This window comes from Giraffa tippelskirchi, chromosome X, assembly GCF_054371585.1.
Source record: "Giraffa tippelskirchi isolate mGirTip1 chromosome X, T2T-mGirTip1v1.2.pri, whole genome shotgun sequence".
Classification (NCBI taxonomy): domain Eukaryota; kingdom Metazoa; phylum Chordata; class Mammalia; order Artiodactyla; family Giraffidae; genus Giraffa; species Giraffa tippelskirchi.
In genome coordinates, this window is record NC_137289.1 from 139,330,527 (window position 1) to 139,356,459 (window position 25,933).

At 48.8% G+C, this 25,933-nt stretch overlaps 1 protein-coding gene across 15 annotated transcripts in view; it reads left to right on the forward strand.

The window, feature by feature from the left end:
- The window catches only part of RAI2 (retinoic acid induced 2), a 482,439-nt gene that overhangs the window by 411,829 nt on the left and 44,677 nt on the right, over positions 1–25,933 (forward strand). For 2 of the 15 annotated variants that reach the window (XM_081564711.1, XM_081564708.1), the window contains exons 2-3: positions 19,180–19,338; positions 19,489–21,155. In XM_081564711.1, the coding sequence (XP_081420837.1) occupies positions 19,204–19,338; positions 19,489–20,784 (1,431 nt within the window). In that variant the 5' untranslated portion in view covers positions 19,180–19,203 and the 3' untranslated portion in view covers positions 20,785–21,155. Of the gene's footprint in view, positions 1–15,445; positions 15,601–16,229; positions 16,385–19,179; positions 21,156–21,878; positions 21,981–25,933 lie in introns of those variants that run through there. The other 13 variants (XM_081564701.1, XM_081564699.1, XM_081564709.1 and 10 more) reach the window with 12 other exon arrangements.

The following is a 25,933-nucleotide window of genomic DNA, read 5'->3' on the forward strand; positions in this document are numbered from 1 at the left end:
GGCACCAGGCAATTTCTCTTTCACCAGCAGTAGGTGTTCTTTCCCCATTTCACAGGCAGGGAAACTGCAGCTCAGAGAGGCTGAGTCACTTTTCCAAGGCCACACAGTTCTGAAGGGGCAGGGCCAGGGCCAGTTCGTCATAAAGCCACCCTGGGCTATTTGAGGGCTGCACACCACAGCAAGTGGGCGAGACTGCTGTGGCCTCTTACTAGAGAAATAGAAGATTCCTCACCCTCATGCAAAATAGACCTTTGCCCTTAAGGAACTTCCAACTTCTGCTCCTGCCCATGCTATTTTCTGGATGCCCCACCCCAGAAGCCCTTGAGGAGGTCTTGGTAGCAGCACTTTGAAGCCTCTCCCACAGGGCCTCCCAGTCAGGCAGCAGTTGTGCAAAAACCAACACGTTTTGGCTCTTGCTCGCCTTAATACTCCCTCCTTTTCCCAAACACAAAAATATTGGCATTTCCTGGAAAGTGGTTTGGGCTCAAGGCCTGATAGCTATCCCACACTCTTGGACCAGCCTCCTTTGGGGCCTCTGTTCTTTTATTTCATGGAGCATTTGTTTGGAGGCTGACGTTGCTGCCTCCTTCAATTGTACCTGGGATAAAGGACCCTGGCAGGTTCCCTGGTAGGGGGGTGCTGCTCCCTCTTACCAGCAGCATCCTCCATCTCACATCCCTTCACTGTGCTCAGAATTGGTCAAAACTTACCATGCGTGCACACAGAACCACTTTGGGTTGTTTTTTTCGTTTTTGCAGTTTGATAGTATTTTCAATGTCTAGTTTCTTAAATCAAGGGACAGTTTACATCAAATGTGTTGAGGTTTGAGAGAAAACAACAAAATTCTGTAAAGCAATTATCCTTCAATAAAAAAATAAGTAAATAAATAAAATGATTTAAAAATTTTACATCAAATGATTCCTAAGTGGCCAGATTTATCAGTGTTGACTATTGTGCTCACCTGTGTAACCACTGCCTGAGAGAGGTTATAAAACATTTCCATCACCTCAGGAAAGTCCTTCTCCCTCCCCCGCTCACTGGAACAACTATCTGATTTCTATCATTATACATTTTTTTGGCTTGTTTTTGAATTGTGTCAGTGAAATCCTATAGCACGTACACTTTCGTATCTGGCTTCTTTCGCTCAACACAGTGTTTTCAAAACATCGATGTCATTGCTTGTGGCGGAGTTCACTACTTTTTATTGCTGAGCAGAGGTCCCCTGGGTGGGTGTTGCCCATTGTGTTTATGCATTCACCTACTGACAGACATTTGGGTTGTTTCCAGTTTGTGGCTCTTATGACCAGACTGTTTGGAACATCTGTGTACAAGTCTTTTGTGAATATATCTTTTCATTCGTCTTGAGAGGGTACCTCAGAGTGGAATTGCTCAGCCTGAGGATGGGCAGTTGTTGAACTTCATTAGAAACCGCCAGACAGTCCTCCAAAGTGGCTGTGTCATTTTACCAACAGTGTATGAGCGTTCCGGTTGCTCTGTATCCTCACCAACTTTTGGTGTTTCGGTCTTTTTTATTTTAGTCATTCTAATGGATGTGATATCACCCTTTAGGTTTTTCTTCTAAAGGCCATTTTTAAGAATTTTCAAGCATGTCAGTCAGTGCCACATGCTTGTGGAATGGTCCTGTGGAGGGGAAGCAAAGTGCTGGATTTTTATGGTCAGGAGGTTTCTGCTTATCAACCTTGTCCCTGAAGTGGAGTCTTTCCAGCCCTGAGGGCTGTCTGTGGGCTACTGTGGGGCAAATTCAAGGCCAGGGCCCCAGAGAGGCAAGGCAAGCCAGGAGTCAGAGTCGAGACAGGAGGGGCCCCCACTGGGGGAGATGAGAATGACACGTGACAACTGCAGGAGACAGATCACAACATGTGTGCATGCACATGTGCACACACACACACACACACACACACACACACACTGAGAATCTAAGCTTTAAGTAGTCAGCAGGCACGGGCCAGTTCACAGTCCTGCTGTCATTTCAGCTTCAGTGATCACCCATGGTACGAAAGCTCCACTCAGTGGAGACATGACAACATTTCCGATTTCTTACCTTGTAGTTGGCCTAAGCAACTGGAAGTCTTCCAAAACCAGTTGCCTGGCATGGGACCACTTAGATGGCAAGCATCAGAAGCATTCCTGGATGGGGGGGGGGAGCTGGCTATGGCTTTCCTGACTTCTCCAACCCTACCCACACAGGGGTGTGGGGAGAACCTCTAAAATACTTTAGTTGATCTGTGTATCTTGAATATCACTAGTTTTACCCATTTCTAACAGTCATCATGCTAATTAGCCACTCATTTTACCACCAAAAGAGCATTTCTGATATTCCCTGTGCTCTGCTAGCCAAGCCTCAAGTATTGATAGAGATGAAGAGATAACTAGAACTCAGCTAGCAGTCCGGAATCGGGCCTCCCTGGTTTGAACTCAAGCTGACACCTAACCACCCCCCTTGGGGTTGGGGGGGGAGTGCATGCTTGATGACAGCGGTGGCTGGCTGACTGCCGGAGGGCTTCACCTGCGTTAAAAATGTCCCACTGTAGGCGGGGGTGCCCCTACTATGTAGAAAGTATTCTGATCAGTTTGCTCCCATGTGGCAATGCCCCAGAGGCTTTAGAGGAATGGATGTCTTGGAGAGAAACCCAGAAAGAAGGCAGTAATATCAGATGTCACACAGAGCTCACTAGTAGTGAAACACCAGTGTTTGGTGGAGCGGGGCATACGTTTGAAAGGGCAGTCTTTGCCTGGACATTCGATGATGTAGGACACCAAGGTAAAGCTGACCAAGCCCCTTGAGCCACGGATGGTAGACTCCCTGAAAGGAAAAGCTGCAGGGACCTCTCCTGTAAAGAATCCCGTGTGGCTGGGCAAAGGGCAGAAGCCCAGGCCTCCCTGCTCTTCAGACAGCAAAACATCAAAGGATACAAAGAGAGAGGGAGGTGTTGTGGTCCTCGCAGCTTCCTCTGGCCTGATGCCAGGCACGCCAGCTTCCCGGATCTGTTTGCCTGTGCCATGCCAGGCCCCACTGCTCCTCCCTCCCATGCCCCTAACCACTCACATTGACTGGCCCCTAGAGCTCTCTCGAGAGAAAGGCTCCCAAAAGGCCGGCCTCCTCTGCTCTCTGATGGCAGCTCCACTCCTCCAGGCCTCTCCGAACCCCGCCAGCTCTGTGAATGCCAAGGGGATGAACTCTTTTAGAGGAGATTTATGCAGGAATCAAGCAGAATGGTCCCGAACCCACGTTCATAAATCGATTCAAGTCAGGAAGAACAGCCAAGGGAGTCAGTGCTTTTAGTGCAGAAAAGTTTGCACATGGAGGTTCAGAAGTGCTGGGCTCCGAGCCCTTGGGCTGCTCCTGCCATTCTGGTTTTCAGCCAAGGGGGCTTGAGTTGCTCGGAGCCTGCAAGTCGGCCTGCCCCCAGCACACGCTGTGCCCCAAGCTGTCCCAGGAAGCATGGTAAGGTGATGCTAGCTGCTCTTTCGAACAAGCCGAACGTGTATTGTGGCTCAAGTACACAAAAGTTTATTTCTCACTCAAAACCCAGAGTGGACGTTCCTTGTGGCAGGTTGCCCTCCTCCAAGCCATGACTGTGGTGTGCAGATTCCATCTTGTGGCTCCACTGTCTCCCCATTAGGCAGCTTCCATGAGGTCCCTGTGCATCAAGCTGAGGGGAGGAGAAAGAGCTTGGAGCATCGTTTGGGAAGGTTTGTAGGAGCCAGGCCTGGAAGTACTGTACTTTGCTTCCACCCACCTTCTGTTTGCTAGAACTCAGGCGCTGGGCCACACTGAACTGCAAGGGAGGCTGGGAAATGTAGTCCAGGCAGATGAAGAGATGGGTATGGTGAACAGCCAGCTAGGCAGCCACAGATGACCTACTGTTGAGGGAAGGATGGGAATGAACCACTGAGTGGGATGCACTGAGTTAGGAAGAGAGAGTTGTCCTTCAGGGGCCAGGAGTGGCTGGTGCAGGGGTAGTGGTGGAGCAGGGAGCTGATGCAGGGGCCGAGATAGGCTGGGGAGTTCTAGGCTCTGGGCAGAGGCGAGAAGACACTTCCCCCTTCGCCAGCCCCACCAGCCCCCACACGGTGCCCTCTCTTTCCGCCACCCCGCCGCTCCCTCTTCCCGCAGACTTGCCTTCCCTGCATTCAGTGTTGTCCACCATTCTTGGAAGGCTCTGTCCCTTTCATTCCCTGGGGATTCACAGCTCAGTTTGTGGGGAAAGAAAACCAACAAACCAGTTCAAACCAAGGTGGTACTGATCCCACAGATTAATCTACAAATTAACCTACTCTTTTCCTCCCTATCTAATGGTCTCCTGACTGAATCATGGCCTTAGGGCCTGTGAAAACATCAGAATTGTTCTGGTTGAGTCGGCAGGCCTTTCGCACACAGGCTCATTGCCGAAGGGTACCTTTTACACCTCCTTGGAGGAGCCGGCCACCTCCGTAATGTTCATAGTACCCCGTCTCCCCCTCCGGCCCTCACCCGCTCCGGGCCCCAGGCCCCGCATCTTTTCTTTAGTGCCTTTCCTCCTGCTTTTGGACACTTGCCCGCCCCCACCCCCCACCCCCACCATTCCACCGTCTCCGCTGAAATTCTGTCCCCGTGGCAAGACCCAGTTCACAGGTCACTTCCGGGAATAAAGGCTTAATGACTGGAACTTAGAGGAGCAGCAGGTGAGGACAAAGGAGAATTATGGATCCTGGTTTGGGCACCTGGAGTGTTAGAGGGACAACAATAACTCACTAATAATAATAACAATGGACTCATCCCTCCCGGCCCCCCATGGGGTGAATGACGTGTTCCAGAACTCTTTCCCAAATGAATAGGAAATGACACCTAGTCAACTAGTCAGAGGTTACACCGCAGCTGCCGCTCCCCACCCAGCACCCTTGGCGTTGTTTACGCTGTATTAGTTGCAACCATGATACAGTGAATTTCTGGAACTTCAAAAGACTCACCGACCCAAAGGTTCTGCAGAGTGCCTTGTGCTGCTCTTGAGAGAGCCGCCTCCAGGCAGAGGAGTGCTTCTTACAAAACAGAATTCCAGAAAGAAGGCTCCCCATTTAAAAGGCGAGCACTCTCCGCCCCCCTCTTCCAGTGTTGTCTGGCTACTTCTTGGGTCAAGGTTACTATTATTATTTTTATGCAGTGTGCAGCTGATGAAGTGAAGTGGCATTTGTTTATTTATTGCTTTTCCATCCCTGTGTTGGAACACAAGATCACCAGCAGAGAGACTCCCTCTGTGACTCATCCCAGCCACACATATATGATTAAAAGAACTTTCTCAAGGGCCCCAGTTATATTCTAGCAAAGGAACACATGAGCCAGGCTGACCACCTCTGGAACAGTTTGCTTTTGAAAAGAGAGCTGTCTCTGCCTTGTTGTGTCTCTAGTTCTTTATGAGATCTTGGGGCACACTTCTAGCGAGTTCCTCTGTGGCTTGGAGGTTGCTATCATAACGGAGTGTCTTTTTCACATGGGTCATAGATAGTGCCACCAGTTGAGGAAACACCTGGTCAGAGTGGCTTGAATTGGTGACATTTGGGTCATCACATAATAAACACTAGAACTTTCCAGGGCATGATTGGTATAGCAGACATGGCTGATATCCTGTCCCCATGTCCTCTCAGACTGACCTCTATATTCCAATGGCACCTCACTGAAAATACCTGTGGTTTTTCCCTGAGGCTTTTTTTTGGTCTCAGGAGTGCACTAGGCCCACATGCTGGACCGGCTGGAAGTGCCAAGGAATTAGCACATTGTCCAGGAGCAGCCCTTGACCTCTGACGGATGGATGGGAGTAGGTGAATAAATGCCCCAACTCCCAGGCAGGTGTTCTCCACTGTCTCCCAGTGTTCCCTGTGCAGCTGAGCCTCAGTTGCCTGTGGTGGTAACTGACTTGATAAGTTGGCTTCCTTCCTTTCCAAGTCTCACTGCTTTACTTCTCTGCTGGTGTTTTCTAGACCTTCTCCCAAAGAAAGTCAAGCCAGTCTGTGAAGGAGCCCAAATTACAATAAGAAGCCAGTTGGGATCATCAAAACTCAACAGCTTTGCTGCTCCCCCACTTCTTACCATGTCGTTAGGCTTCCACCGTGGCTGTGGCATTGCAATAGCATGTGCGCATGGGAGTGCAGTCCTTTGAGAGCCCCTGACCTTTGCACAGAAACCTCGAGAAACAGAAACCAGAATTGGAGGGAGTAGCCACTTCAGGAACACGGCCCTGTAAGGACAATTCCAGATATTACTAACACCTCTGCACCTGGGAGCCACATACTCATGTGGTTCCTGGTGTATGAACAGCAAGTGTTTGTTGATTGAGTCTCAAAGGATGATCCTATAAAGGGGGAAGATCCCCTGGAGGAGGGCATGGCAACCCACTTGTCTTGCCTGGAGAATCCCATGGACAGAGGAGCCTGGCAGGCTACAGTCCATGGGGTCACAGAGAGTCAGACACCACTGAAGTGATTGAGCACACTTAGCACAGCATAAAGCAATGAAGAATTGACTTTCATTCGCTTCTTCTCCTAGTTCTGAAGGCTTAAAGGTTGAGGCCATGTTCCATCCCCTTTTTGAACATCAGTTCAGTTCAGTTCAGTCGCTCAGTCATGTCCAACTCTTTGCGACCCCATGAACCCCAGCACGCCAGGCCTCCCTGTCCATCACCAACTCCCTGAGTCCACTCAAACCCATATCCATCGAGTCAGTGATGCCATTCAGCCATTTCATCCTCTGTCGTCTCCTTCTTCTCCTGCCCTCAATCTTTCCCAGCATCAGGGTCTTTTCCAATGAGTCAGCTCTCCGCATCAGGTGGCCAAAGTATTGGAGTTTCAGCTTCAACATCACTCCTTCCAATGAACACCCAGGACTGATCTTGAGGATGGACTGGTTGGATCTCCTTGCAGTCCAAGGAACTCGCAAGAGTCTTCTCCAACACCACAGTTCAAAAGCATCAATTCTTCGGCACTCAGCTTTCTTTATAGTCCAAATCGCACATCCTTACATGACCACTGGGAAAACCATAGCCTTGACTAGACAGACCTTTGTTGGCAAAGTAATGTCTCTGCTTTTTAATATGCTATCTAGGTTGGTCATAACTTTCCTTCTAAGGAGTAAGCGTCTTTTAATTTCATGGCTGCAATCACCATCTGCAGTGATTTTGGAGCCCAGAAAAATAAAGTCAGCCACTGTTTCCACTGTTTCCCCATCTATTTGCCATGCAGTGATGGGACCGGATGCCATGATCTTAGTTTTCTGAATGTTGAGCTTTAAGCCAACTTTTTCACTCTCCTCTTTCACTTTCATCAAGAGGCTCTTTGGTTCTTCTTCCCTTTCTGCCATAAGGGTGGTGTTATCTGCATATCTGTGGTTATTGATATTTCTCCCAGCAGTCTTGATTCTGGCTTGTGCTTCCTCCAGCCCAGTGTTTCTCATGATGTACTCTGCATATAAGTTAAATAAGTAGGGTGACAATATACATCCTTGACGTACTCCTTTTCCTATTTGGAACCGGTCTGTTGTTCCATGTCCAGTTTTAACTGTTGCTTCCTGACCTGCATACAGGTTTCTCAAGAGGCAGGTCAGGTGGTCTGGTATTCCCATCTCTTTCAGAATTTTCCACAGTTTATTGTGATCCACATAGTCAAAGGCTTTGGCATAGTCAATAAAGCAGAAATAGATGTTTTTCTGGAACTCTCTTGATTTTTTGATGATCCATCGGATGTTGGCAATTTGATCTCTGGTTCCTCTGCCTTTTCTAAAACCAGCTTGAACATCTGGAATTTCACAGTTCACGTATTGCTGAAGCCTGGCTTGGAGAATTATAAGCATTACTTTACTAGCATGTGAGATGAGTGCAATTGAACACCAGGTGGCTTTTAATGGAGCCAGAAAACTTAGTTGTAGTTATAGACTCTTGTCTGTATGGAGGGATTCAAGATAAGAAGTTTCCTCTCTTTGTTTGGTGTCTAAAGTCTCTCAATTAGGATTTCATTTCTTTGTGTGTAACGTTATCACTGACTGAATTAAGTTTGTTAAACCAATAGAGGAAATATAATTCATGAATCTATCCATCATAGACTTCATTAAAAGTGAGTTTTTATCAGTTCCATTCTGGAAAACCCAATTTTGATACAGGAAACCCAATTCTGACTGCCCAAGGAGGGGTGAGAGGTAGGCAAAAACTGTAAGATAGGCACCAAAAAAAGATAAATCTATGTTGTTTTCTACAACTTGACAAGTCACAAGTAAATGTGCTTGGTGGTTTTAAGAGCATGGGAGAAGCTTTTCCCAAATTTGGATCACCTTTTTCATGTACCTCTGGTGGTGGTGAACGATTTCTTATTTTCCTGACCTCCTCTTTCTACCGGAGGAGGCAATGGCACCCCACTCCAGTACTCTTGCCTGGAGAATCCCAGGGACGGGGGAGCCTGGTGGGCTGCCGTCTATGGGGTCGCACAGAGTCGGACACGATTGAAGCGACACAGCAGCAGCAGCAGCCTCTTTCTACTGGGAAGCTCTACTCCTGCCTTTCCCTGCACCACACTGCACAGCAACCAAGCTGTTGTAGCTCAACAGCGACTCCCTGTGGGCAACTGAATAAAGCTCGTTCAGTGTTTTTCTCAAAACTTTTCTCAGTTTATGTTCCAGCTGAGCAACCACTTTCTCATTGGCAGGTGCACATACTTTTTTATCCCCAGAACCCCACTACCTTTTTCCCTTCAACTCTTGCTCGGTTATCTCAGAAAATTCTTCTGCTTTCTCTCTCCCTCTTGTCCTTACCCTCTTCCTCCCCTCTTTCACCCCTCCCTTGTTTTTGAGACGATGCCCCTAATCTTGCAGGCAGCAGAGGAGAGCTATTTGGGCCTTTGTGTCTAGAATAAGCAAAACAGTAGGATCTGAAGTGAAATTATGCATCATAACCAATCAGCGATAGCTTTGGAACCTTGCAAATACTCATGAGTCCATATTCAAGATACAAAAGGCTCTGGCCACATCTTCTTTCTCCCCCAGCCTCTCAGCCTGAATGAGAAATAGATTTGTGTATTTACTGAATTGTTTTCCCTTTGTCTTTCATTTCCAGTTGTGCAACAGTGTTGTTTTTATTCACTGCAAATATTAATATTTCAGCAATGTTGGGGGTTAAGTGAGTTTTTTTGCCATCAAATGTAACATTAATTCTATGGTAACTTCCTTCCCAGTTCCTAGCAAGTGATTTTAAAATGAACTTTTGAACAAACAGGGTTTTAACTCATAAAATGAATATACAAACCCATTGGGAGCATTTGTCATGCTACTTAAGATGCTGAGAGGAACTATGGGCCGTGGATCTGATAATGAAGACGGTGATGCTGGTGACAAGATGACAGAATGATGGTGATGATATGATGGCTGTGACAGGAGGATGATGATGCTGAAAACCATGACATTGGTGATGGCAGTGGTGACGATAGGGGTGATGATGATGTTAGCCATGTTTTCTTGAGTACTTTCTAAGTGTCAGGCCCTGTGCCAGGTGCTTTACACCGATTATTTCCTTTCATCCTTACAGCGGCCCAAGGTCTTCCCGCCCCCACCGCCCCTGACCCCAGGCCTTTTTTAATCTCCATTTTGCACAGAGGGAAACTGAGGCTTAAAACTAACCTGTGCAAGGTCATACAGCTAGCTAGGCAGAGCTGAAATTTGAACTAAGGTCTGTCTGAGTTCAAAGTTTGTACTTCTGACCTGTCTGGTGGGGGGTGCGTGGGGAGCAGAGTGCAGTGCCCGCAGTGAGCCTGGCAGTGTTCATGCAGAGAGTTGGTGGGGATAAAGGGAAAATCTGAAGTCCAGGCCTTTGCACTTTGCAAATGTGCACCCCTTCCTTCCAGTGACCCGCTCGGAGGGTCTATTTCTGGCACACTAGTCTCTGGAAAATTTCCTGCTAATGACACGGGATTATAAACAGTCCTTTTCCCAGAACAAAAATTTAACCTTTGTATCTCAACCTAATTAGAAGTATTTTCTCTTCCACGGCCACAGGCAGGTTCCGTGCTCCACCCCCCCGCCATCTTTATTCCTTACTTAAGAGGTTTCTTTATGGCCAGGAAAAATCTCCAAAAACCATAGCTTTTTAGGATGATAGACCCTGGCCTGAGATCTTGAACATGACCTGGGCTCCTGCACGAGACAGCGCTCCGACACCAGCACCTGAGGTGTTCGAGTGGCATGTGTCCAGCTGACGGCTACGGGGCCTTGGCCACATGCAGGGACAGACGCTCACCAGCTCTCACAGCCCATGTGCCCTGAGCATCCCCTGCCACCACCAACAGTTCTTCATGATTTTCTCCAGTGATTCTGAGGCATGCCTCTTCCCTTCCACTGTGGTCACCACCACTTGAGGATGGCACTTCTTTCCTCTTAGTTTCACAGGCAGCCCTCTCTGGACAATAAGTATTTCGTCTAGTCCTCACACTGACAACTCTTCCCACTGCTGGTTAGGGCCTGGCATCCTTTTAGCGACTTACTCTTTTACCTCTGCAAGAACTGTGGGCCTTGAGGGAGGCTCATTAGAAGCAGATTGCCGTGGGAGAGTAGCGAGTGGTTAATCCTTGGAGAATTGAGCCAAGAGAAAAGGCAACAAGCCTGTGGAGAAAGCAGCATCAGAGTAGATGACTAGGAGATGCATGCCTGGCACGCAGTAAAGGTGCTCGGTTTCTGAAAGAATAAATAAGTGAATGGACAGAAACCTAGTTCCCTGTTCCAGCCCTGCTCCCAGACCTGCAGCCGAAGGACCACCATAGATCCTTTGTGGGCAGGCTGGAGGTAGTTGGGGGTCTAAAATGAGATCAGAAATGCCAAGACACCTGACACTCTCCTTCTGGAGCAGAAAGGAGCCAGGGCAACCCCATGGCACCCTCCACAGCCAGACCGCCAGATCCCACCTGTGCTCTGGCAGAACCCTCCCAGGGCCACCGATAGAAGACCAGGCCTGGCAGCTGCTGGCTCTGGTCATGAAGTTGTCTCTGTACTCTTCGGATTTGTTCTGCTTTAGTATTTCAACCATAGTTTACTTGGTGATGCCCAGCCCTAAGCTGAGACCCTACACAGACCACATCGTAGGTCCGTTTGGCACATCATGGGTTCCCTGCCAGTGCTGTGATGTCTTCACCCACAGACACTGCCCTGCTCTGGGAAGCTGAGGCCCAAGAGACACAAACCATGCCCTGACTGAAGCTGAAGAGGTCTTCTTACCTTCTCCCCTCCTTTCGGCCTTCCCTTTCAGCCTTCTGTTCTCCCCTGGCCAGCAGAGCTTGCCTTCTTTTTCTAACCATTCCTGGTCCTGGGTGCTTTGGAGTTGGGAGGATAGGGAATGGAGTCTTCTCAGTGGTCATGGGAGTGGCCCCAAGAGACTCTTCCATTCTGCTCTTCCCTTACCCCTTTGTGCACTTTCCTTCCTGGGTCCAATTCTCTTGAATGCCCACACCTCCCCATCTTTCAAGGCTTGCTGCAATTCCTTCCCAGCAGGCAGCACTCACTCGTGGGAGGCCTGAGTTAACATTCCACTCCCCCATGAGAGTGGGCAGTACCCTGTGTTACAAAGGAGGAAACTGAGTCCCAGGGACTTAAAAAGGCTTTACCACAGTCACAAAGAGCTTGTGTGTGTGTGTGCGTGTCCTGAATCTCATTTTCTATTTCAATTACTTGTCTATTAGGTATCGCGGACTCAAGGATGTATTTCATCTTTTTTTTTAGTCAGATTCCTCACCCATCAAATTATTTGACATTTGGTGATTGAATCAGACCATCTCACATACTTTAGTGTTTGATGCTGGGTCAGGGACACAGACATAGCAAGGGATCTCTTTGACTCATATCAAATGTGAACCCAAAGCAGTGGCTGAGGGACTGTACTTCTGAAGGAGCAGGGGTCTGAGAGTCTTGAGTACCCCAGCCTCTAAGCCTCACTGAACCTCTGAACCTCAGCTTCCTGCTCTATGAAATGGGAGATGTGGCCTGGGCCAGTAACCCTAAGACGTGTTCAAGCAGGAGGGACCCTTGGAAGTCTCACTAGGCCTTGGAAGCTCTGTCTCTCCTGCTGAGTTGCAGCTTCTTCATGCTTGGACTCCTGTCAGAAAAAGAAAAAAATTTGGATACCCTCTCAACACATAATGCATTGTTAAATTATATGTCTTCCTGTATTTATTTATTATATACGCCATAAAATAGAAAAATGGGAATAAAAAGGATGAGATGGCAAAACAAACATAAATAAGTTTTATGATGACTGCACCCTGCTCCCGGGAAGACCTGGGAGCTCCCTGGTGTCAGTGGCCAGTTTGTGATGCTCAGGCTCACTGCTTCCTCTGCTTGACTGGCCATCGTCTCCCATTTTTTTTTTTTTACCAATATCACATCAGAGCTAAGATTTGCACTCTGTCCTCTCTGGCAGAACTCCCCACAGCCGCTACCCACCTTCATGAAGGTGAGACTCTGTCATGAACTGCCTGGCCACCACTATTTTCATAAATTAAGTAACAGGTTGAGGTACGTGTTCCTAAAGGTAACCTAGGTGCTCATAGTCCTTTCGGAGGGCTGTGTAGATCTCGGCATGTAAAAGGCAATCAGCTGTAAGCCAGGTGACTATTTTGCATATTCTCCATATTTTAGCCAATTTGGGAATACATTCATGTGGTAATTATGTTCACAGCTTCAGTAGAAAGGCCCTGTGCTGATGTTTAAAGCTCAGAAAATTTAATCACCAGGGCAAGTAATTGACAATTATTACACCCTGTGGGGACAGCAAAACCATTTTTTTAACCAGTTGGAATTACTTCTTAGATATTTAGTGCATATCAGGTCCTAAATGGTGAAACCATATCCATGTTGTAATAAAGAATGAAAATTAGGCTTTGCTCATTTCACTCATAGTAAGTGGCTGGTGGTTTTTACACAGAATTAAGTCGATCACTGACAGTGTAGTTTAAATGCTGGATTGAAAGCAGGAAATAGAATACAGGGCGCAGTTGGGAGGAGCGGGATATTTACACAGGTCTCTGGGAAGTCAGTCTTGCAAGAGGGAGTGACGCCTCAGTGTTTTCTGGTGGGCAGGAGAGCCAGGGTGGAAGTTGAGGGAATTTGAGGATAGATGGCTTTAGGCTTCTCTGTGAAGTAAGAACCAAGTGAAAAGTGAAAGCGTTAGTCACTCAGTCGTGTCCAACTCTTTGGGACTCCATGGACTGTAACCCACCAGGCTCCTCTGTCCATGGAATTCTCCAGGCAAGAAGACTGGAGTGGGTTGCCATTCCCTTCTCCAGAGGATCTTCCTGACTCAGGGATTGAACCCAGGTCTCCCTCATTGCAGGCAGATTCTTTACCATCTGAGCCACCAGGGAAGCCCAAAGCAGCCACTGAGAAGCAAGGGCACTCGCTAAGAACACGTTTGGCTGACCAGGTGCCTTGTTCTCTGGCCTTTGGATTAAGGCCTTTCTGCACAGTGGAGTCACCTAGGGAATTTTTTTTAAATCCCGATGCCCCGGCTGTACCTGAGACCAATTAAGTCAGAGTCTTGGTGGTGGGACCCAGGCATCGGTTTTTTTAAAGCTCCCAAGTGACTCTAATGTGTAGCTAACTCTGAGAAGAGGGCTGAGCCAGCACTTGTCAGATGGGAACGTGCACACGGGTCATCCCAGGAGCTCGTGGAAATGCCACTCCCAGGACTCAGGAGCAACAAGGACAAGAACGATCCCATTCTGACCTGAAAAATGGATGGCTGCCTGCAGTCGTCATAAAAACCAAAGCTGTCGATATTTTACAGCTGGAAAACGTATCAGGATGTATTTTTAGAAAATTAATGTCTTAGAGGAAGAAATTTATCCTGATAAAAAAATCTAGGTGAGGCTGATTTCAGCAGCAGAGAAGGGCAGGTCACCTCGTCAGGGTGGGGACCAGGGGACTCGGGAACTGCCGGCCTCCGAGCATCTGGCTCATTGAGACTGCCTCCCCTGAGACTGAGCTCGCCTTCCTGTGACCTCACTCCAGTGGCTCCAGGATCCTCACAGGGTTCCGAAGCAGGCAGTGGTCCCCAGCTTGATTCCCTGCGAGGTAACCCTGCCCACCAGACCCAGAAACCTAGGCCTCAAACCTCTCCCCAGGGGTGCTTAGCTTTGTGGTTTGCTCAGTAGTCACTTCTGTGGTGAAAACGTTCTCAGTTCACAACATGAAATCAAGATGCTCTCCAGAAGGTGATATAGGGCTCCCTGGCATGCTCCCAGGGGATCACTTAGGATGTAGCTGAGGGTATTAGGTTATTTGAGTGTGTGAGCACGTGTGTGTGTGAGTGTAGAGAGAGAGATGGAGAGAGAGATTAGGTGTTAAATGCCCACAATAAGGAAATAGATGCACTGTATAACCTAGAGAATAGTCTGAGTGGTCAAGTGTTTTCACCTTTGAAATTAAGCCATAGTTGAATCCTCATCATAAAAATGTCAGTCTGTACAGAAGCCCATAGGGTAAATTGAGTCCTCTGTGCAATGCTTTGGAAGCGGAAGCCTGAGAGGCAGACCTGGCTTGCAGGGCACCCAGTGGAGTGCAGATGCAGGGCGGGTCACTTACTGACTGCCGGGAGTTGGGCCCCAGGTCGGCTTCTTCCCAAATGAGAGAAACAGCACATGTGCCACTTTGCCTTGGTCATCTTTTTCTGTGTACATCAGAGAAACACAGGACCCTAGGACGAATCCATTCACTGGTCACGCTGGCGGACTCTTCACTGTCCACAAAAGTGCTTTTGCATCGCCTGCCTCATCATCATCGGAGTCTCCCTCTGGCCAGCAGGGGGGTTGGCTGCCACGTTTCCCTCCGTGGGGCCTATGGGCTCAACCCTCTGTTCTTAGGACAATGCAAGCATGTGACCTCTGTGATAGCTGGCCTCTGATGAGTTGTAATCAGAATTTCTGGGTCACAGTCCCTCATCGATAAAAAGGGTTGAGAAGAGGATAGAGGTGTGAGGTTTCATGCCCTGCCAGCCTTGACCTGCCCTGATTCTATAAATATGACAAGAGGCTGGTTATAAGAACACCAGGCTGTGAAAGGCCTATGTGTGGCAGTCTGAGAGCAGGTTGGAAAAGAATTTCCAGACATGAGGAAAAAAATGAAAGGAGAATAGACTTTATTAGAGGAGGAGACACTTTTAGAATAGTGGGCCAGCTCAAGGGAGAGCTGCCACTTTCGTGGGCTTGCGGCCAATTTTATAGCCTTAGGACAAAGAAAATTCCTATAGAAAGAGGTGGCGATAGGTCATTGGTCGGGGGTCCTTTGGTGCCCACTTTGACTAACATGGAGAATGGAGACAGGAGCTGGCCAGTTAGGAAAGGATGGCTCGTGAGAGACAAGATGGCTCCTGACAGTGGTTGCCATGGAGCTTGGCTGATTCTGGATTTATTGCTCTATGACCTCAGTATAGGGCTCCACAGCCAAGACACTCATTGACGCTCTCCTTCATTCTGAAAGGATTCGGGGAACACCCGCTGTTCATCAGTTATGGGTATAAAGGGAGCGAGAGCGAGAAACTTTGTTTCTCTTGCTGGCCATGAGGGGGAGGGGCAGGACTAGACAAGGCAAGTCAAGGTCCTGTGGGAACTCAGTGGGGTTGGGGGAGGTAGAAACTTCAGAGTGTGACAGGTGAGCAGGAGTTGGCTGGGTGAAGGTCAAGGCCCAAGGGGGCGCCAAGCTAAGGGGCAGAGCCCAGGGACAACGCCCCTGTGGTGTACTTAGATCTTCGTGATAGTTAGACAGAGAGCTCAGGTGGCAATTCTGTGACCCCACAGATCTCTGAGCCCAACTACTGCCCCCTTCCCTAGCTGCCGTGTGCCCTGAGGCTTCTCCCCAGAGTCTCTGTCTGCAGGGCACACAGGCTACACTGGGGTGGGCCCCAGCCCCCTGCCTTCCAGCCCCAGCAATTGGCCCGTGGGCCAAGAAAGCAAGGGTCTCCAGCAACCGCAGATCCATAAGGCCCAGTTCCCCTCCCTCTACACCACACCCTATGCCCCCAGGGGTAATAGTGAGGCTGGGTGGCCGACCTCATTTAAATTCATTTGCAAAGAATACCTTAAAATATGCAAACAAAGGGTTCCCTGCCTCCTCTGCTGGAGCATATTTGGGCAGCCCATCTGGCTTCCTGGCTTGTTCTCAGGGACAGAGACTTGCCCTCTGAACCCTCATCTCTTAAGCTGGTTGTTCTCCTTAGGACATCACTGAGGCTTCCAGCAGCGGCTCCTGCAACGGTGTAACCCACTGAGGCCCCCCAGAGCTGAGGCGACTGCTGGCAGAGTGAACAAGGGAAGGGAGAGCAGAGAATAAGAGGGGAAGAGCCCCCTGGGAGGTGTGTGTGATAAAGGCAGGGTAAGTCCTGGGCCCTGCATGGTACCGGAGGGGAGCCACTGCCCAGCCCATGGTGGGGAAGCAGAGTGTCGGCTCAGCGGACCAGCGGCAATCTCGGGAAGGGACTGGAGCTGTTCATTGGGCTTACTCCCGCTGAGCCGTCAGGCAGCTCCAAAGCTGTGGAGCCGGGAGGAGGCAGGAGTGAGATCTGGGCCCCTTGGCCCCTGAGGTGCCGCACGCTGCTCACCTCCACCTGTGCCCCGGCCTCTCCTGCATCCGTCTGTCCCCAGTCCTGTTCCCAGAGGCTCATGGCCCCCACAGGTCTGTTACCAAGAGCTGAAACTCACTGGGTGCCACCTGTGGGAGAAGCAGGGGTCCATGGGATACACCCTGACCTGGCAAGGTGGCTTCCTCACACTCTGAGCGGCAAGGTGCTGGAGGATTAGCTGCCATAGAACCAGGGCCAGGCAGGGAGAGGAGTGGGGTTGCGGGAAGACATGAGGGCCACTACCTGAGCTGACGATGTGTGCCCGGAGCAGGTGGAGATGGTGCTCAAAAGTTTGCCTTCTTACTCTTGGTGGGCGGGGGAACGGGACGGAGGAAGGCAGAGAGAGAGGGAGGCCCACATCTGGAAGGACAGACGGTATAGCCTACTATGAGGAAGCAGTCTCTCAGCGGGGTAACCCCAGACCCACGGGAAGCAGGGAACAAGATTTCTTCTGGTGGCTTGCCTCGCAGGTCCTCAGAAGCCACCTCAGATGGACAGTCGCGGGTGCCTTCTCTGCTGCTGTCCGTGCCCTCTCCAGCCCCACCTCAGCTTCCCTTCAGGCTCCTGTCACCCCTCCCAGAGTTCTGGCCACTGTGACAGACAGGGCGGCCCTTCTTGAGGAGGCCTGGGGTGCTCAGGGCCTTCCAAGGGCTGCATGTGAATGGCCGACAGAGCTCTGACCTGCCAAGCCTGCTACCTCTCCTGGCTTCACTCTGAGGCCTTCTCACGCTAGCCAGTCTCTCTCTGATCAAAGACATGCCCCTCCACTAGAATATAGTCCCCATGAAAGCATGAGCATCTCTAGGATCACAATAGCATCTCCAGCTCCCAGCAAAGCTCTGGCATGCAGTAGACATTCAGCAAATTGATTGTTTGGATAAATGATGAATGAATGCATGGAAGAATGAATGAATGAACGGTATATCAGAGGCATGTCACTTTCTGGACTAAATAAGAGAGCACTCCTCTCAGGAAAAGCAGACCCTTGACCTGGGGCAAGCCCCCTTGCTACTCTGCCCCCAAGGGCATCACTGGCCAGCACACTTGGCCAGCTCATGGTCATCTCCGGAGCACACCTGGGCCCTAGGGAGCTGGGCTCTGGCGCCCTTCCTCAGAGGCTCTGCAGTGTGCCCAGCCCAAGGTATCACTCACCCTTCCTTCTGCAAAAAGTCATTGCACAGCCTCCTTCGTCTTGCCCTCCCCGCCTCCTACTTCAGAGAAATTCCTTGTTCTGTGCATTCAACATGTTGTGACTGTCTGGAAATATCACAGGGTTGTTCCGTTGTTAAAGCCGCCTTCCTGTAGGGAAGGCTCATGGGTTGACTTCTAATCCCATGGTGTTCTGGGCCGCCTCTCTTGTTTTGGAGATTGTGTTGGTCATTTAGGGGTGAAGAGAGAAGGATGAGTTGACCACAGGATGAAAGTCTAGACAGCTCAGACAGGTGAGGTCAAGAACTGGAGTTGCCCAAGGCCTGCCCAGCAAGACTGAGGATTATTGAATTATTCTTGAGCCCCACCAGACTCCAGGGCTGCACAGATCCCTGAGTTAGACATGGTGCCTGCCTTCTCCATGGTAACAAGCCTAAATATGGACATGTTTCCATGGAGAGCCATATTGCAGCTGCAGCCCTGCTTCCTCCAGGAAGCACCAGCGCTGGGCTCCTTTGGCATCTTAGGAGGTGGCCAGAGGTGCCAAGGACATCAAGAAAATATATCTCACCTTTGAGGATGTTTGTTTCCAACAAGAGTTCCATTTCCCCAGCCCTAGATTCATCAACACCCCCTCCTCTTGACAGCTAGAAGTTAGGGGAGGCCAAGGGTCAGACAGACTGATTGGGAAAGTGACACTGGACCCCAGTGAGTGTTTGTGCAAGTTACCCCATCTCCCCCTTGCTCCTCAGAGTGACTTTTCCTCTGACTGGAGGAAAGAGGGTGCCATTGGTCAGAGAGAGGGACACAACTGTAATGACCCTTGTATAAATACACTGATGTTCCTCTCATCAAGGCTCTTTTGGAAGAATTATTGCTGCTACAAAGAGGTTTTTTTTTTTAATGCTTTTCATAACTGGGATGGCCCCTGTCCAATTTTATAGAATATTCTAATGTGGCAGGGCTCAGTTTTTTTCCTTAAAGAAAAGTAAGTCTTAGCTCCTTATTTGAATTTGGACAAGTTCAGTCTCCACATATCTTAACTGTCCAGTAGAGCGATGTGGAATGGAACTTTGTGTTTGTTGAAGGCTAAACATAAGCTGAGTGAGTATTCGACTTCACAATACTCTGTTCAACCTCACTCAGCTATTTAGTCATGACATCATCTGTGTTTATAGTTTAATCGTCTGTTAAATTGGGACTGTCCATGCACAGCTGATCGTATGGGTGTGTTCGTATATATTAGGAAATAGCTGTCACATGTATGTGTACACTGAGAAATGGGTGTGCTCCCCGGGTAACTGAGACATGGAAACTTTTAAGAGATGTAGGGAGAGCTCTGGAGGCAGCTATAAATGGTCTCAGAAGGAAGATTCACATGGTGTATTCTGTGTTGCAGGCCAAGTGGCATCCAAGCCAAGTGATGGACGATCTGCAGTCCCAGAACCTCACCATGGACATGAGCGACTCCTCCCCCGCCTTGACCAATAACAGACTGGAGAATGGCATGGCCCAGCTGATCACCACCGAGGCCTGGAACATCAACTCCACTGACCTGGTAAAGAAGGCGCTGGTGACCGTGCCTGCCCCATCCATCCTGAACCCCCCGGCTGAGTCCCAGAGTGGCGTGGCTCTCAAGGTGGCGGCCACCGTGCTGCAGCCCCTGTGCCTGGGGGAGAGCCCCGTGGTGATGCCCATTCACATGCAGGTGGAGGGCAGCTCGGCGCCTGAGCTCAACCAGAGCGGCAACGCCACTTACGTGATGACAGCGCAAGGGCCCGTGCAGCTTCCAGTGGTGCTGGAGCAGCACGTGTTCCAGCACCTCAACTCCCCGCTGGTCCTGCCGCCAGAAGCCCCGGGCTCCTCCAGCGCCATCCACAACAACCTCTTCCAGGGGGCCCGGGACCCCGAGGGGCAACCCCAGCTCCTGGATCTGCGGATCCCCAGCCAGCCGCAGGAGCCCCCGCTGCCCTTCGAAGCCGTGCTTCACAATCTGTTTCCCGCCCAGGGCGCGCTCGGCCCCCCGCCCTGCCAGCCTCCCCCAGGCTATGCCCCGGTGCCCCCCCAGCCATTCAACTCCCCTTTGTCACCCCTGGTCCCGCCGGCCACGCTCCTGGTGCCCTACCCGGTGATCGTGCCCCTGCCTGTGCCACTCCCCATCCCCATCCCCATCCCCGTGCCTCAGAGCTCCGAAGCCAAGTTCAGCCCGACTTGCCCCAAGCCACCATCTGCCTTCGGCCTCCACCCCTTTAAAGGCCCTCAGAGCCCTCTCCAGAAGGAGGAAGTAAAGCCCTTCGACCTGTTCCAGCCCCGGGAGTACTTCCAGCTCGGCCGCCACACCGTCATCAAGATGGGGAGTGAGAACGAGGCCCTGGATCTCTCCATGAAATCGATGCCCTGGCTCAAGGCTGGCGAAGTCAGCACCCCAATGGGCCAGGAAGACACAGCCCTAGACCTATCGCTGGCCGCCCACCGGAAACCTGAACCTCCCCCTGAGACACTGTACGACAGCAGCGGGTCAGTGGACAGCCCAGGTCACCCGGTGCTGGAGAAACTGCCCAGTGGCATGGAAGTGCCCTTTGCCCCCGTCATGACACAGGAGGCCGCATCTATCATGGAGAGTCATGGGGGCGGCAGTGACACCACCGAGCTGCCCAGCCATCTCAGCGGTGAGGTCAGGGCTGAAAATCACATGGAGATGGTGAGCGAGTCCCAGGCAGCCAAGGTGATCGTCTCCGTTGAAGACACTGTGCCTGCCATCTTCTGTGGCAAGATCAAAGGCCTCTCGGGGGTGTCCACCAAAAACTTCTCCTTCAGACGAGAAGACTCCGTGTTTCAGGGCTCCGACGCCAACAGCCCGGGAGAAGAGGCCCTGGGAAACACGGAGGCCCTCAGGAAACCCACCAAAAACCGGAGCATAAAGTTAAAGAAAGTGAACTCCCAGGAAATACACATGCTCCCAATCAAAAAACAACGGCTGGCCACCTTTTTTCCAAGAAAGTAAATAATGGCTTTTTAAAATTTTTATGATTATAATATGGGGAAAGGTGCATTGGTTTTATAAAAAGGCATTTAAAACAAATTATCTTTGTTAATTATTTTGGGGAGTAGCTGGGAACCAGGAAAGCAAATTGGCTCTAGAGGCCCTGTAAGCTAGGATCATTTTCTTTTTTAATTTTTGACTTTTCACAAATGAGTAAATAAGAGCAACCTATTTTTCAAGCAGATTGCACATTTTTTGCAGCTTTAATGGAATATTGGGTGAATCAGAGGGGGTTAAAAAAAGCTATTTTCATTGCCACAAAGTGCTTTGATGATGTAATACCTAATAAAGGGTAGGATGAATATTTCACAATAAATGTTCGTTTGCACTAATTGGTTGCAGTATTCTATCATTTATAAAATTTGCGTGCCTGAACTGGCATGGTTTGGCCAAAACTGTCGCTTGTAAAGCACTGAAAGTTATCCGTGTTTAGAGACCGAAGTTCTTCAGACATGCTGGACAGAGAAGAATCATACTGGCCTTTGCCCTCAGAAAAGGAGGATTAGGAGTATGTATGACTTTGAGCAATTTATTTCCCCTTCTGGCCCCTTTCTTTATTTGTAAAAATGTGGCAGAGGGAGGTGAGTTCCAAGTACCCACGGCCCCCTCTAGTTCACAGAGACCCTGGATGTGCAGAATTTGGTCTGAAACCCTCCATAGACTAAGACAGACAGATGTCTCTAAAGGCATATTTACCTGCCTCCTCTCCTCCCTCTCCCAAAATTTAGCTGAAAGGACTTTCTTTTCAAGGGCAGCAGGAGCATTGTTCTGAATGAGTAATAGTCTAGGAAGTCAAAAATATTACCGAAGGCCACTCAGAACAAGAGGAAAGTCCAGTGGATTAGGAGGTGTGTCATAAAAGTTCCCAGCCCTGGGTAGAGATGTTTGGGAGTGGGCTCGGGGAGGGAAGAGAAAGCCATTCCAGCAACTGGGGGTGATTGAGCCCTCCAGGGAACATCTGGCAGTGCCTGGACACGCTTTGGGTTGCCACGGCTGGGGGAGGGGGTGCCACTGGCATCGGGTGGGCAGAGAGTGATCCAACCCCATGTCCACAGCGCCGAGGCCGAGAACCCACGCTTAAAGCATTTCTCAATGGACAGAAGTGACGCACCTGGAAGAAGAGAACAGCGCGAAGTCAGCCACACCAACGAGGAACTGTGAGTGTACATTTACAATAGACATGCTAGGCGGCACAGCACACTTGGGTCTGAAGCTGTGCCAGTGAGGGACTGATTGCAGCATGCCTGCTTTTAAACTTAAAGCTCTTTTCTTTCACTTCTTGCAATTAGTATGTATCCAGCTGTTACTGTGAACATGGACAGGAGGGGAAGCAGTTGTGAGGCTGTTCTTTATTACCAGACCCTCTGTGTCTAGGGTTACAGTTTTAGCTGGTCCTGTACCATACCCCTATGGTGGGTTTACTTTTTCCTGTTTTTTGCCTGTGTTGTTAAAATGTCTCTTTCAAAGTGTGACACGATGGGAAATAACCAAGTGGTTATTTCCTGAGGCTAACTAGTTCCATTCTCTTACACCAGCCAGACTCCATCCTTTCAGCTTCAACATGGGGCAGTCTTTTTCCATTCTTACTCCCATTGTGGGTTTCTGGCCATGTTTCCCGAGCATGGCGTGTGTAGTTCAGTTTCAAATACAACCAACACAGATGTGCCTAGGGACTAGCAGTTCCCATTCACCTGCTGTCTTCTTCTCACCACGTTTGTGGTTCTTTCTGCTGCCCCCGCAGTGCTAGGCAGCCTTTGCACAAGCCAGCAAGGATCCCTGTTTTCACAGTGTACTGGGGAAAGCTGCTGCTTATCTGACTTTAAGGGAACAGAATTCTCACTTTGCACTTTAGAAGCAAGTGCTTAAAGCTGAGGGATAGCTAGGTGGAAAGGAAGGCATTTGTAACCTGCGATCATGTTATAAACATCAGTCTACGAATTTCCCTTTGCAATATCTGGAGATGCCCTTTTCTCTTCAGATGTCAGCTCTGATTGGGTGAGAAATGCTGGCTCCACTGCCATCTGGGTGTCGAACCAGCGTGGGGCCATGCCCCAGCTCTGGAACCGGCCTTTGCTCCTCACCCCAGCCGCGCACATCCATCGGCCTTGCCAGTCACCACTGGGTCTTGGGAGAGAGGCCTGTGTGGTGGAGACTGGCTGTTGGGTTGGGAGACTTGCTCACTGAGATCTGTGAAGGCTGAACACAGAGCTGTTGTGTTGGGACCAGGGCTGTGCTACAGGGGCAGTGACACCCTCTACCTGCCCCCCTTCCCAGCCTTTGGTGGAAACCAAAATCTACTTTGCTTGGGAATTAGGAGAAAGGAAAAGGGCCTGCTGCTGTGGCCAGAATGAGCCTAAGGTTCCCTGGAAGGACAACTCTCTCCAGCTACCCTTCTTCCAGCTTTCAGTCCTGCATGATTTCCATCAGGTTTTTTTCTCATGACTTAACTTCCCATCTCTCCTCAAAAAAATGTTTTAGCCAACTAGCCTAAAGAACAGCTTTTCAGAGTCTTTTAGGAAATATGATTAGTTCCCAGGAATGTTGATATTTGCTCAGACTTGTCAAGATGGCGTCAGTTGGCTTCAGTTCAGAAATGATAAAAAATTGGACCACGTTACTAAGATTCATATTTGAGGGTAGTGATCCTCCTGGTAAAGTAAAAACTAGATGATCTAGAAGAAAAGAAGAAAGAGTTAAGGATGATACAGTTACTATCCTAACCAAGGAAGTCCTTGACAGTGAGTAGGAAACCTAAAGTGAGGTCAAACATTTGTTTAGATTCAAAGGCAAAACTTTCACACTTTAAGCATGAAAAAAAAAAAAAACACAGCATGTTGGCAATGGTTAAAAACTCTAAGAAGAAGGAAGGGAGGAAGGGAGGAAGGGGGAAGGGATGGGAGGAAGGAGGAAAGATGAAGGTGGCCGATTACTGAGACAGTATGTCAGTATAGTCATTATCTTTATAAATAGCCTAATTAATAAAGCGGGAAAAGATTTAGATTTCATTTTATAAGTGAGAAAATCGAGGCTCAGAAGAATTTTCTGCTTCCAGTTTTTAAGCATCAACAACTCAAAAATATGTACTTTGCAATGATTCTTAAATATTGGGTTTGAAGCCTGATGAACCCACAGGAATTTGGATCCTTTGGGGGCAAAAACCAGTATGAATTAGTGAAGAGTCTGAATTACAGATTTTTTTTCAATTATTTTCAAGACCATTCCAGTTAACTGGAACGCCCAGAGCACTTGGCACAACGGTAAAGGGGAGATTTCAAGCTGAAGTGTATGGATGCCAAGCCTCTAACAGTCACACTCAAAAGCTGCTAAGCTGAAAACTTTAACAGCAGGGGAAAAAAGCGTTAGAGGTCATTCTGGCCGACTTTACTCCTCATTAAATAAAAAAGGCAATTTTCCAGAATAGCTCACTACCACCAGGTCAAATAACTGAACTCCCACATCAGCGAAACAAAAAGAGAGTATATTTGAAGTCTTTAGGGTGCCATTTTAATAAATTGAGATTCTATTTTAATTAACACATTGGTTATTTTATAGTAAGTAGTATATATGAGTACTTGAAAGAACTAGTTCCAAAATATTGTAAATAATCCATCTGCAACTGTTATTAAGCCAAGGGATTTTTAAGCGAAGTGAGATTTTAGCTATGCTCTGCCAAAATTATGAACAAGTTCAAGTTAAAGGAGATGAACTGTTGAGGTTTACTATATTAACCCAACTCATAGGTTATTTTCCATCCAACTCTATTCTGTATAGAGGCTCAAATGAAAGTGTAGGCTTGCGCTGCTGATAACGATGGTAAAGGCCACCTGGATCCTGTCCTCCCTCTGCTAAATCATTTTTTAAAACATAAGGTTTGATAACCCAGTCAATTAGTAAGAATGTGATGAGCCCCTTTACATTGATAGCACCATGCTGTTAGTCCCAAATGGTGTCAGGAATTCAGTTTTATTTATAACTCTTCAAACAAGGGATGTGAAGAGTGTTTTCAATGCAGAAACTTTCATTAGGACTCATTTCAAGCCATATTAAGAAGCAACACAATGAACAGACCAAATTCTTTGAGAGCAGGAGCTGAATCTTATTTATCTCGAGGTTTCTTCAACTCAGTACCATTGGCATCTGGGACTGAAGGGTTCTGTGTTGGGGGGCTGTCCTGTGCCCTGTAGGATGTTGAGTAGCATCCCTGGTCTCTATCCGTGAGACACCCACAGTACCCCTCCCATTGCTCCGACTGTGACAACAAAAATGTCTCCAGATGTTGGCAAGAGTCCTCTGGGGGCAAAGTCACCCGTGGTTGAGAACCACTACTTTATTTCTAGGATCTAACACCTGGCCCACAGCAGGAGCTCAAAAATTCTTTGAAGAATGAATTTAATCAAGAAACAATCAGAAAGAGATCTGTAGCTCTGATCTCTGGTCCCTCATATCTCCTGGTTTACTACCTCAAGGCTGATCTGACAGGAAACTTTATTGGGAAAATCCATTCATCCATCCAAAGGGCCATCACTCATCCAGCATGTTACAGGGTCCTCCTGAAGTTTCTCCCTCGTCACCGGGGTTCAACAACACTACTCCCCCTCACAAAAAGGGCAGGCATTTGCTCAGCCAGTTCTGGAGGGATGCCTCACCCCTTTACCGACACCATGAAGCAGGAAGAACCCATTATTCATAACTCGCCCTGTGATGGCTGTTCATCAGTCTTACTTCCAAGGGCAGCATAACCCAGGAATTCACCAACGTTGCCAGGAAGCTCAGTGTGTCTTTTTTCCCTCATGCTTTACCTAAATCCTTCTTGCTGTAATTGAGCCAGTTTTTTGTTTGTCCTCAATGGAAACAAAGGCCAAATCTTCTCCTTTGAGTAGTTTCCTATTTAAACACCAGATCTTTCCACAGCCTCCTTCCCTTCAACTCAAAAGTCCTATTTCCTCTCACACTCTCTGAGATCCTCTTTATACTCCTTTTGTCATCATGGTTGTTCTTTCTCCAATTTTTCCATCTACTTCATAGAGTCAAGAACTCCAAGTAGTTGGTGAAAATATTCTAAAATTGATTGTGGTGATGACTGTACAACTCTGTGAATATGCTAAAAAAA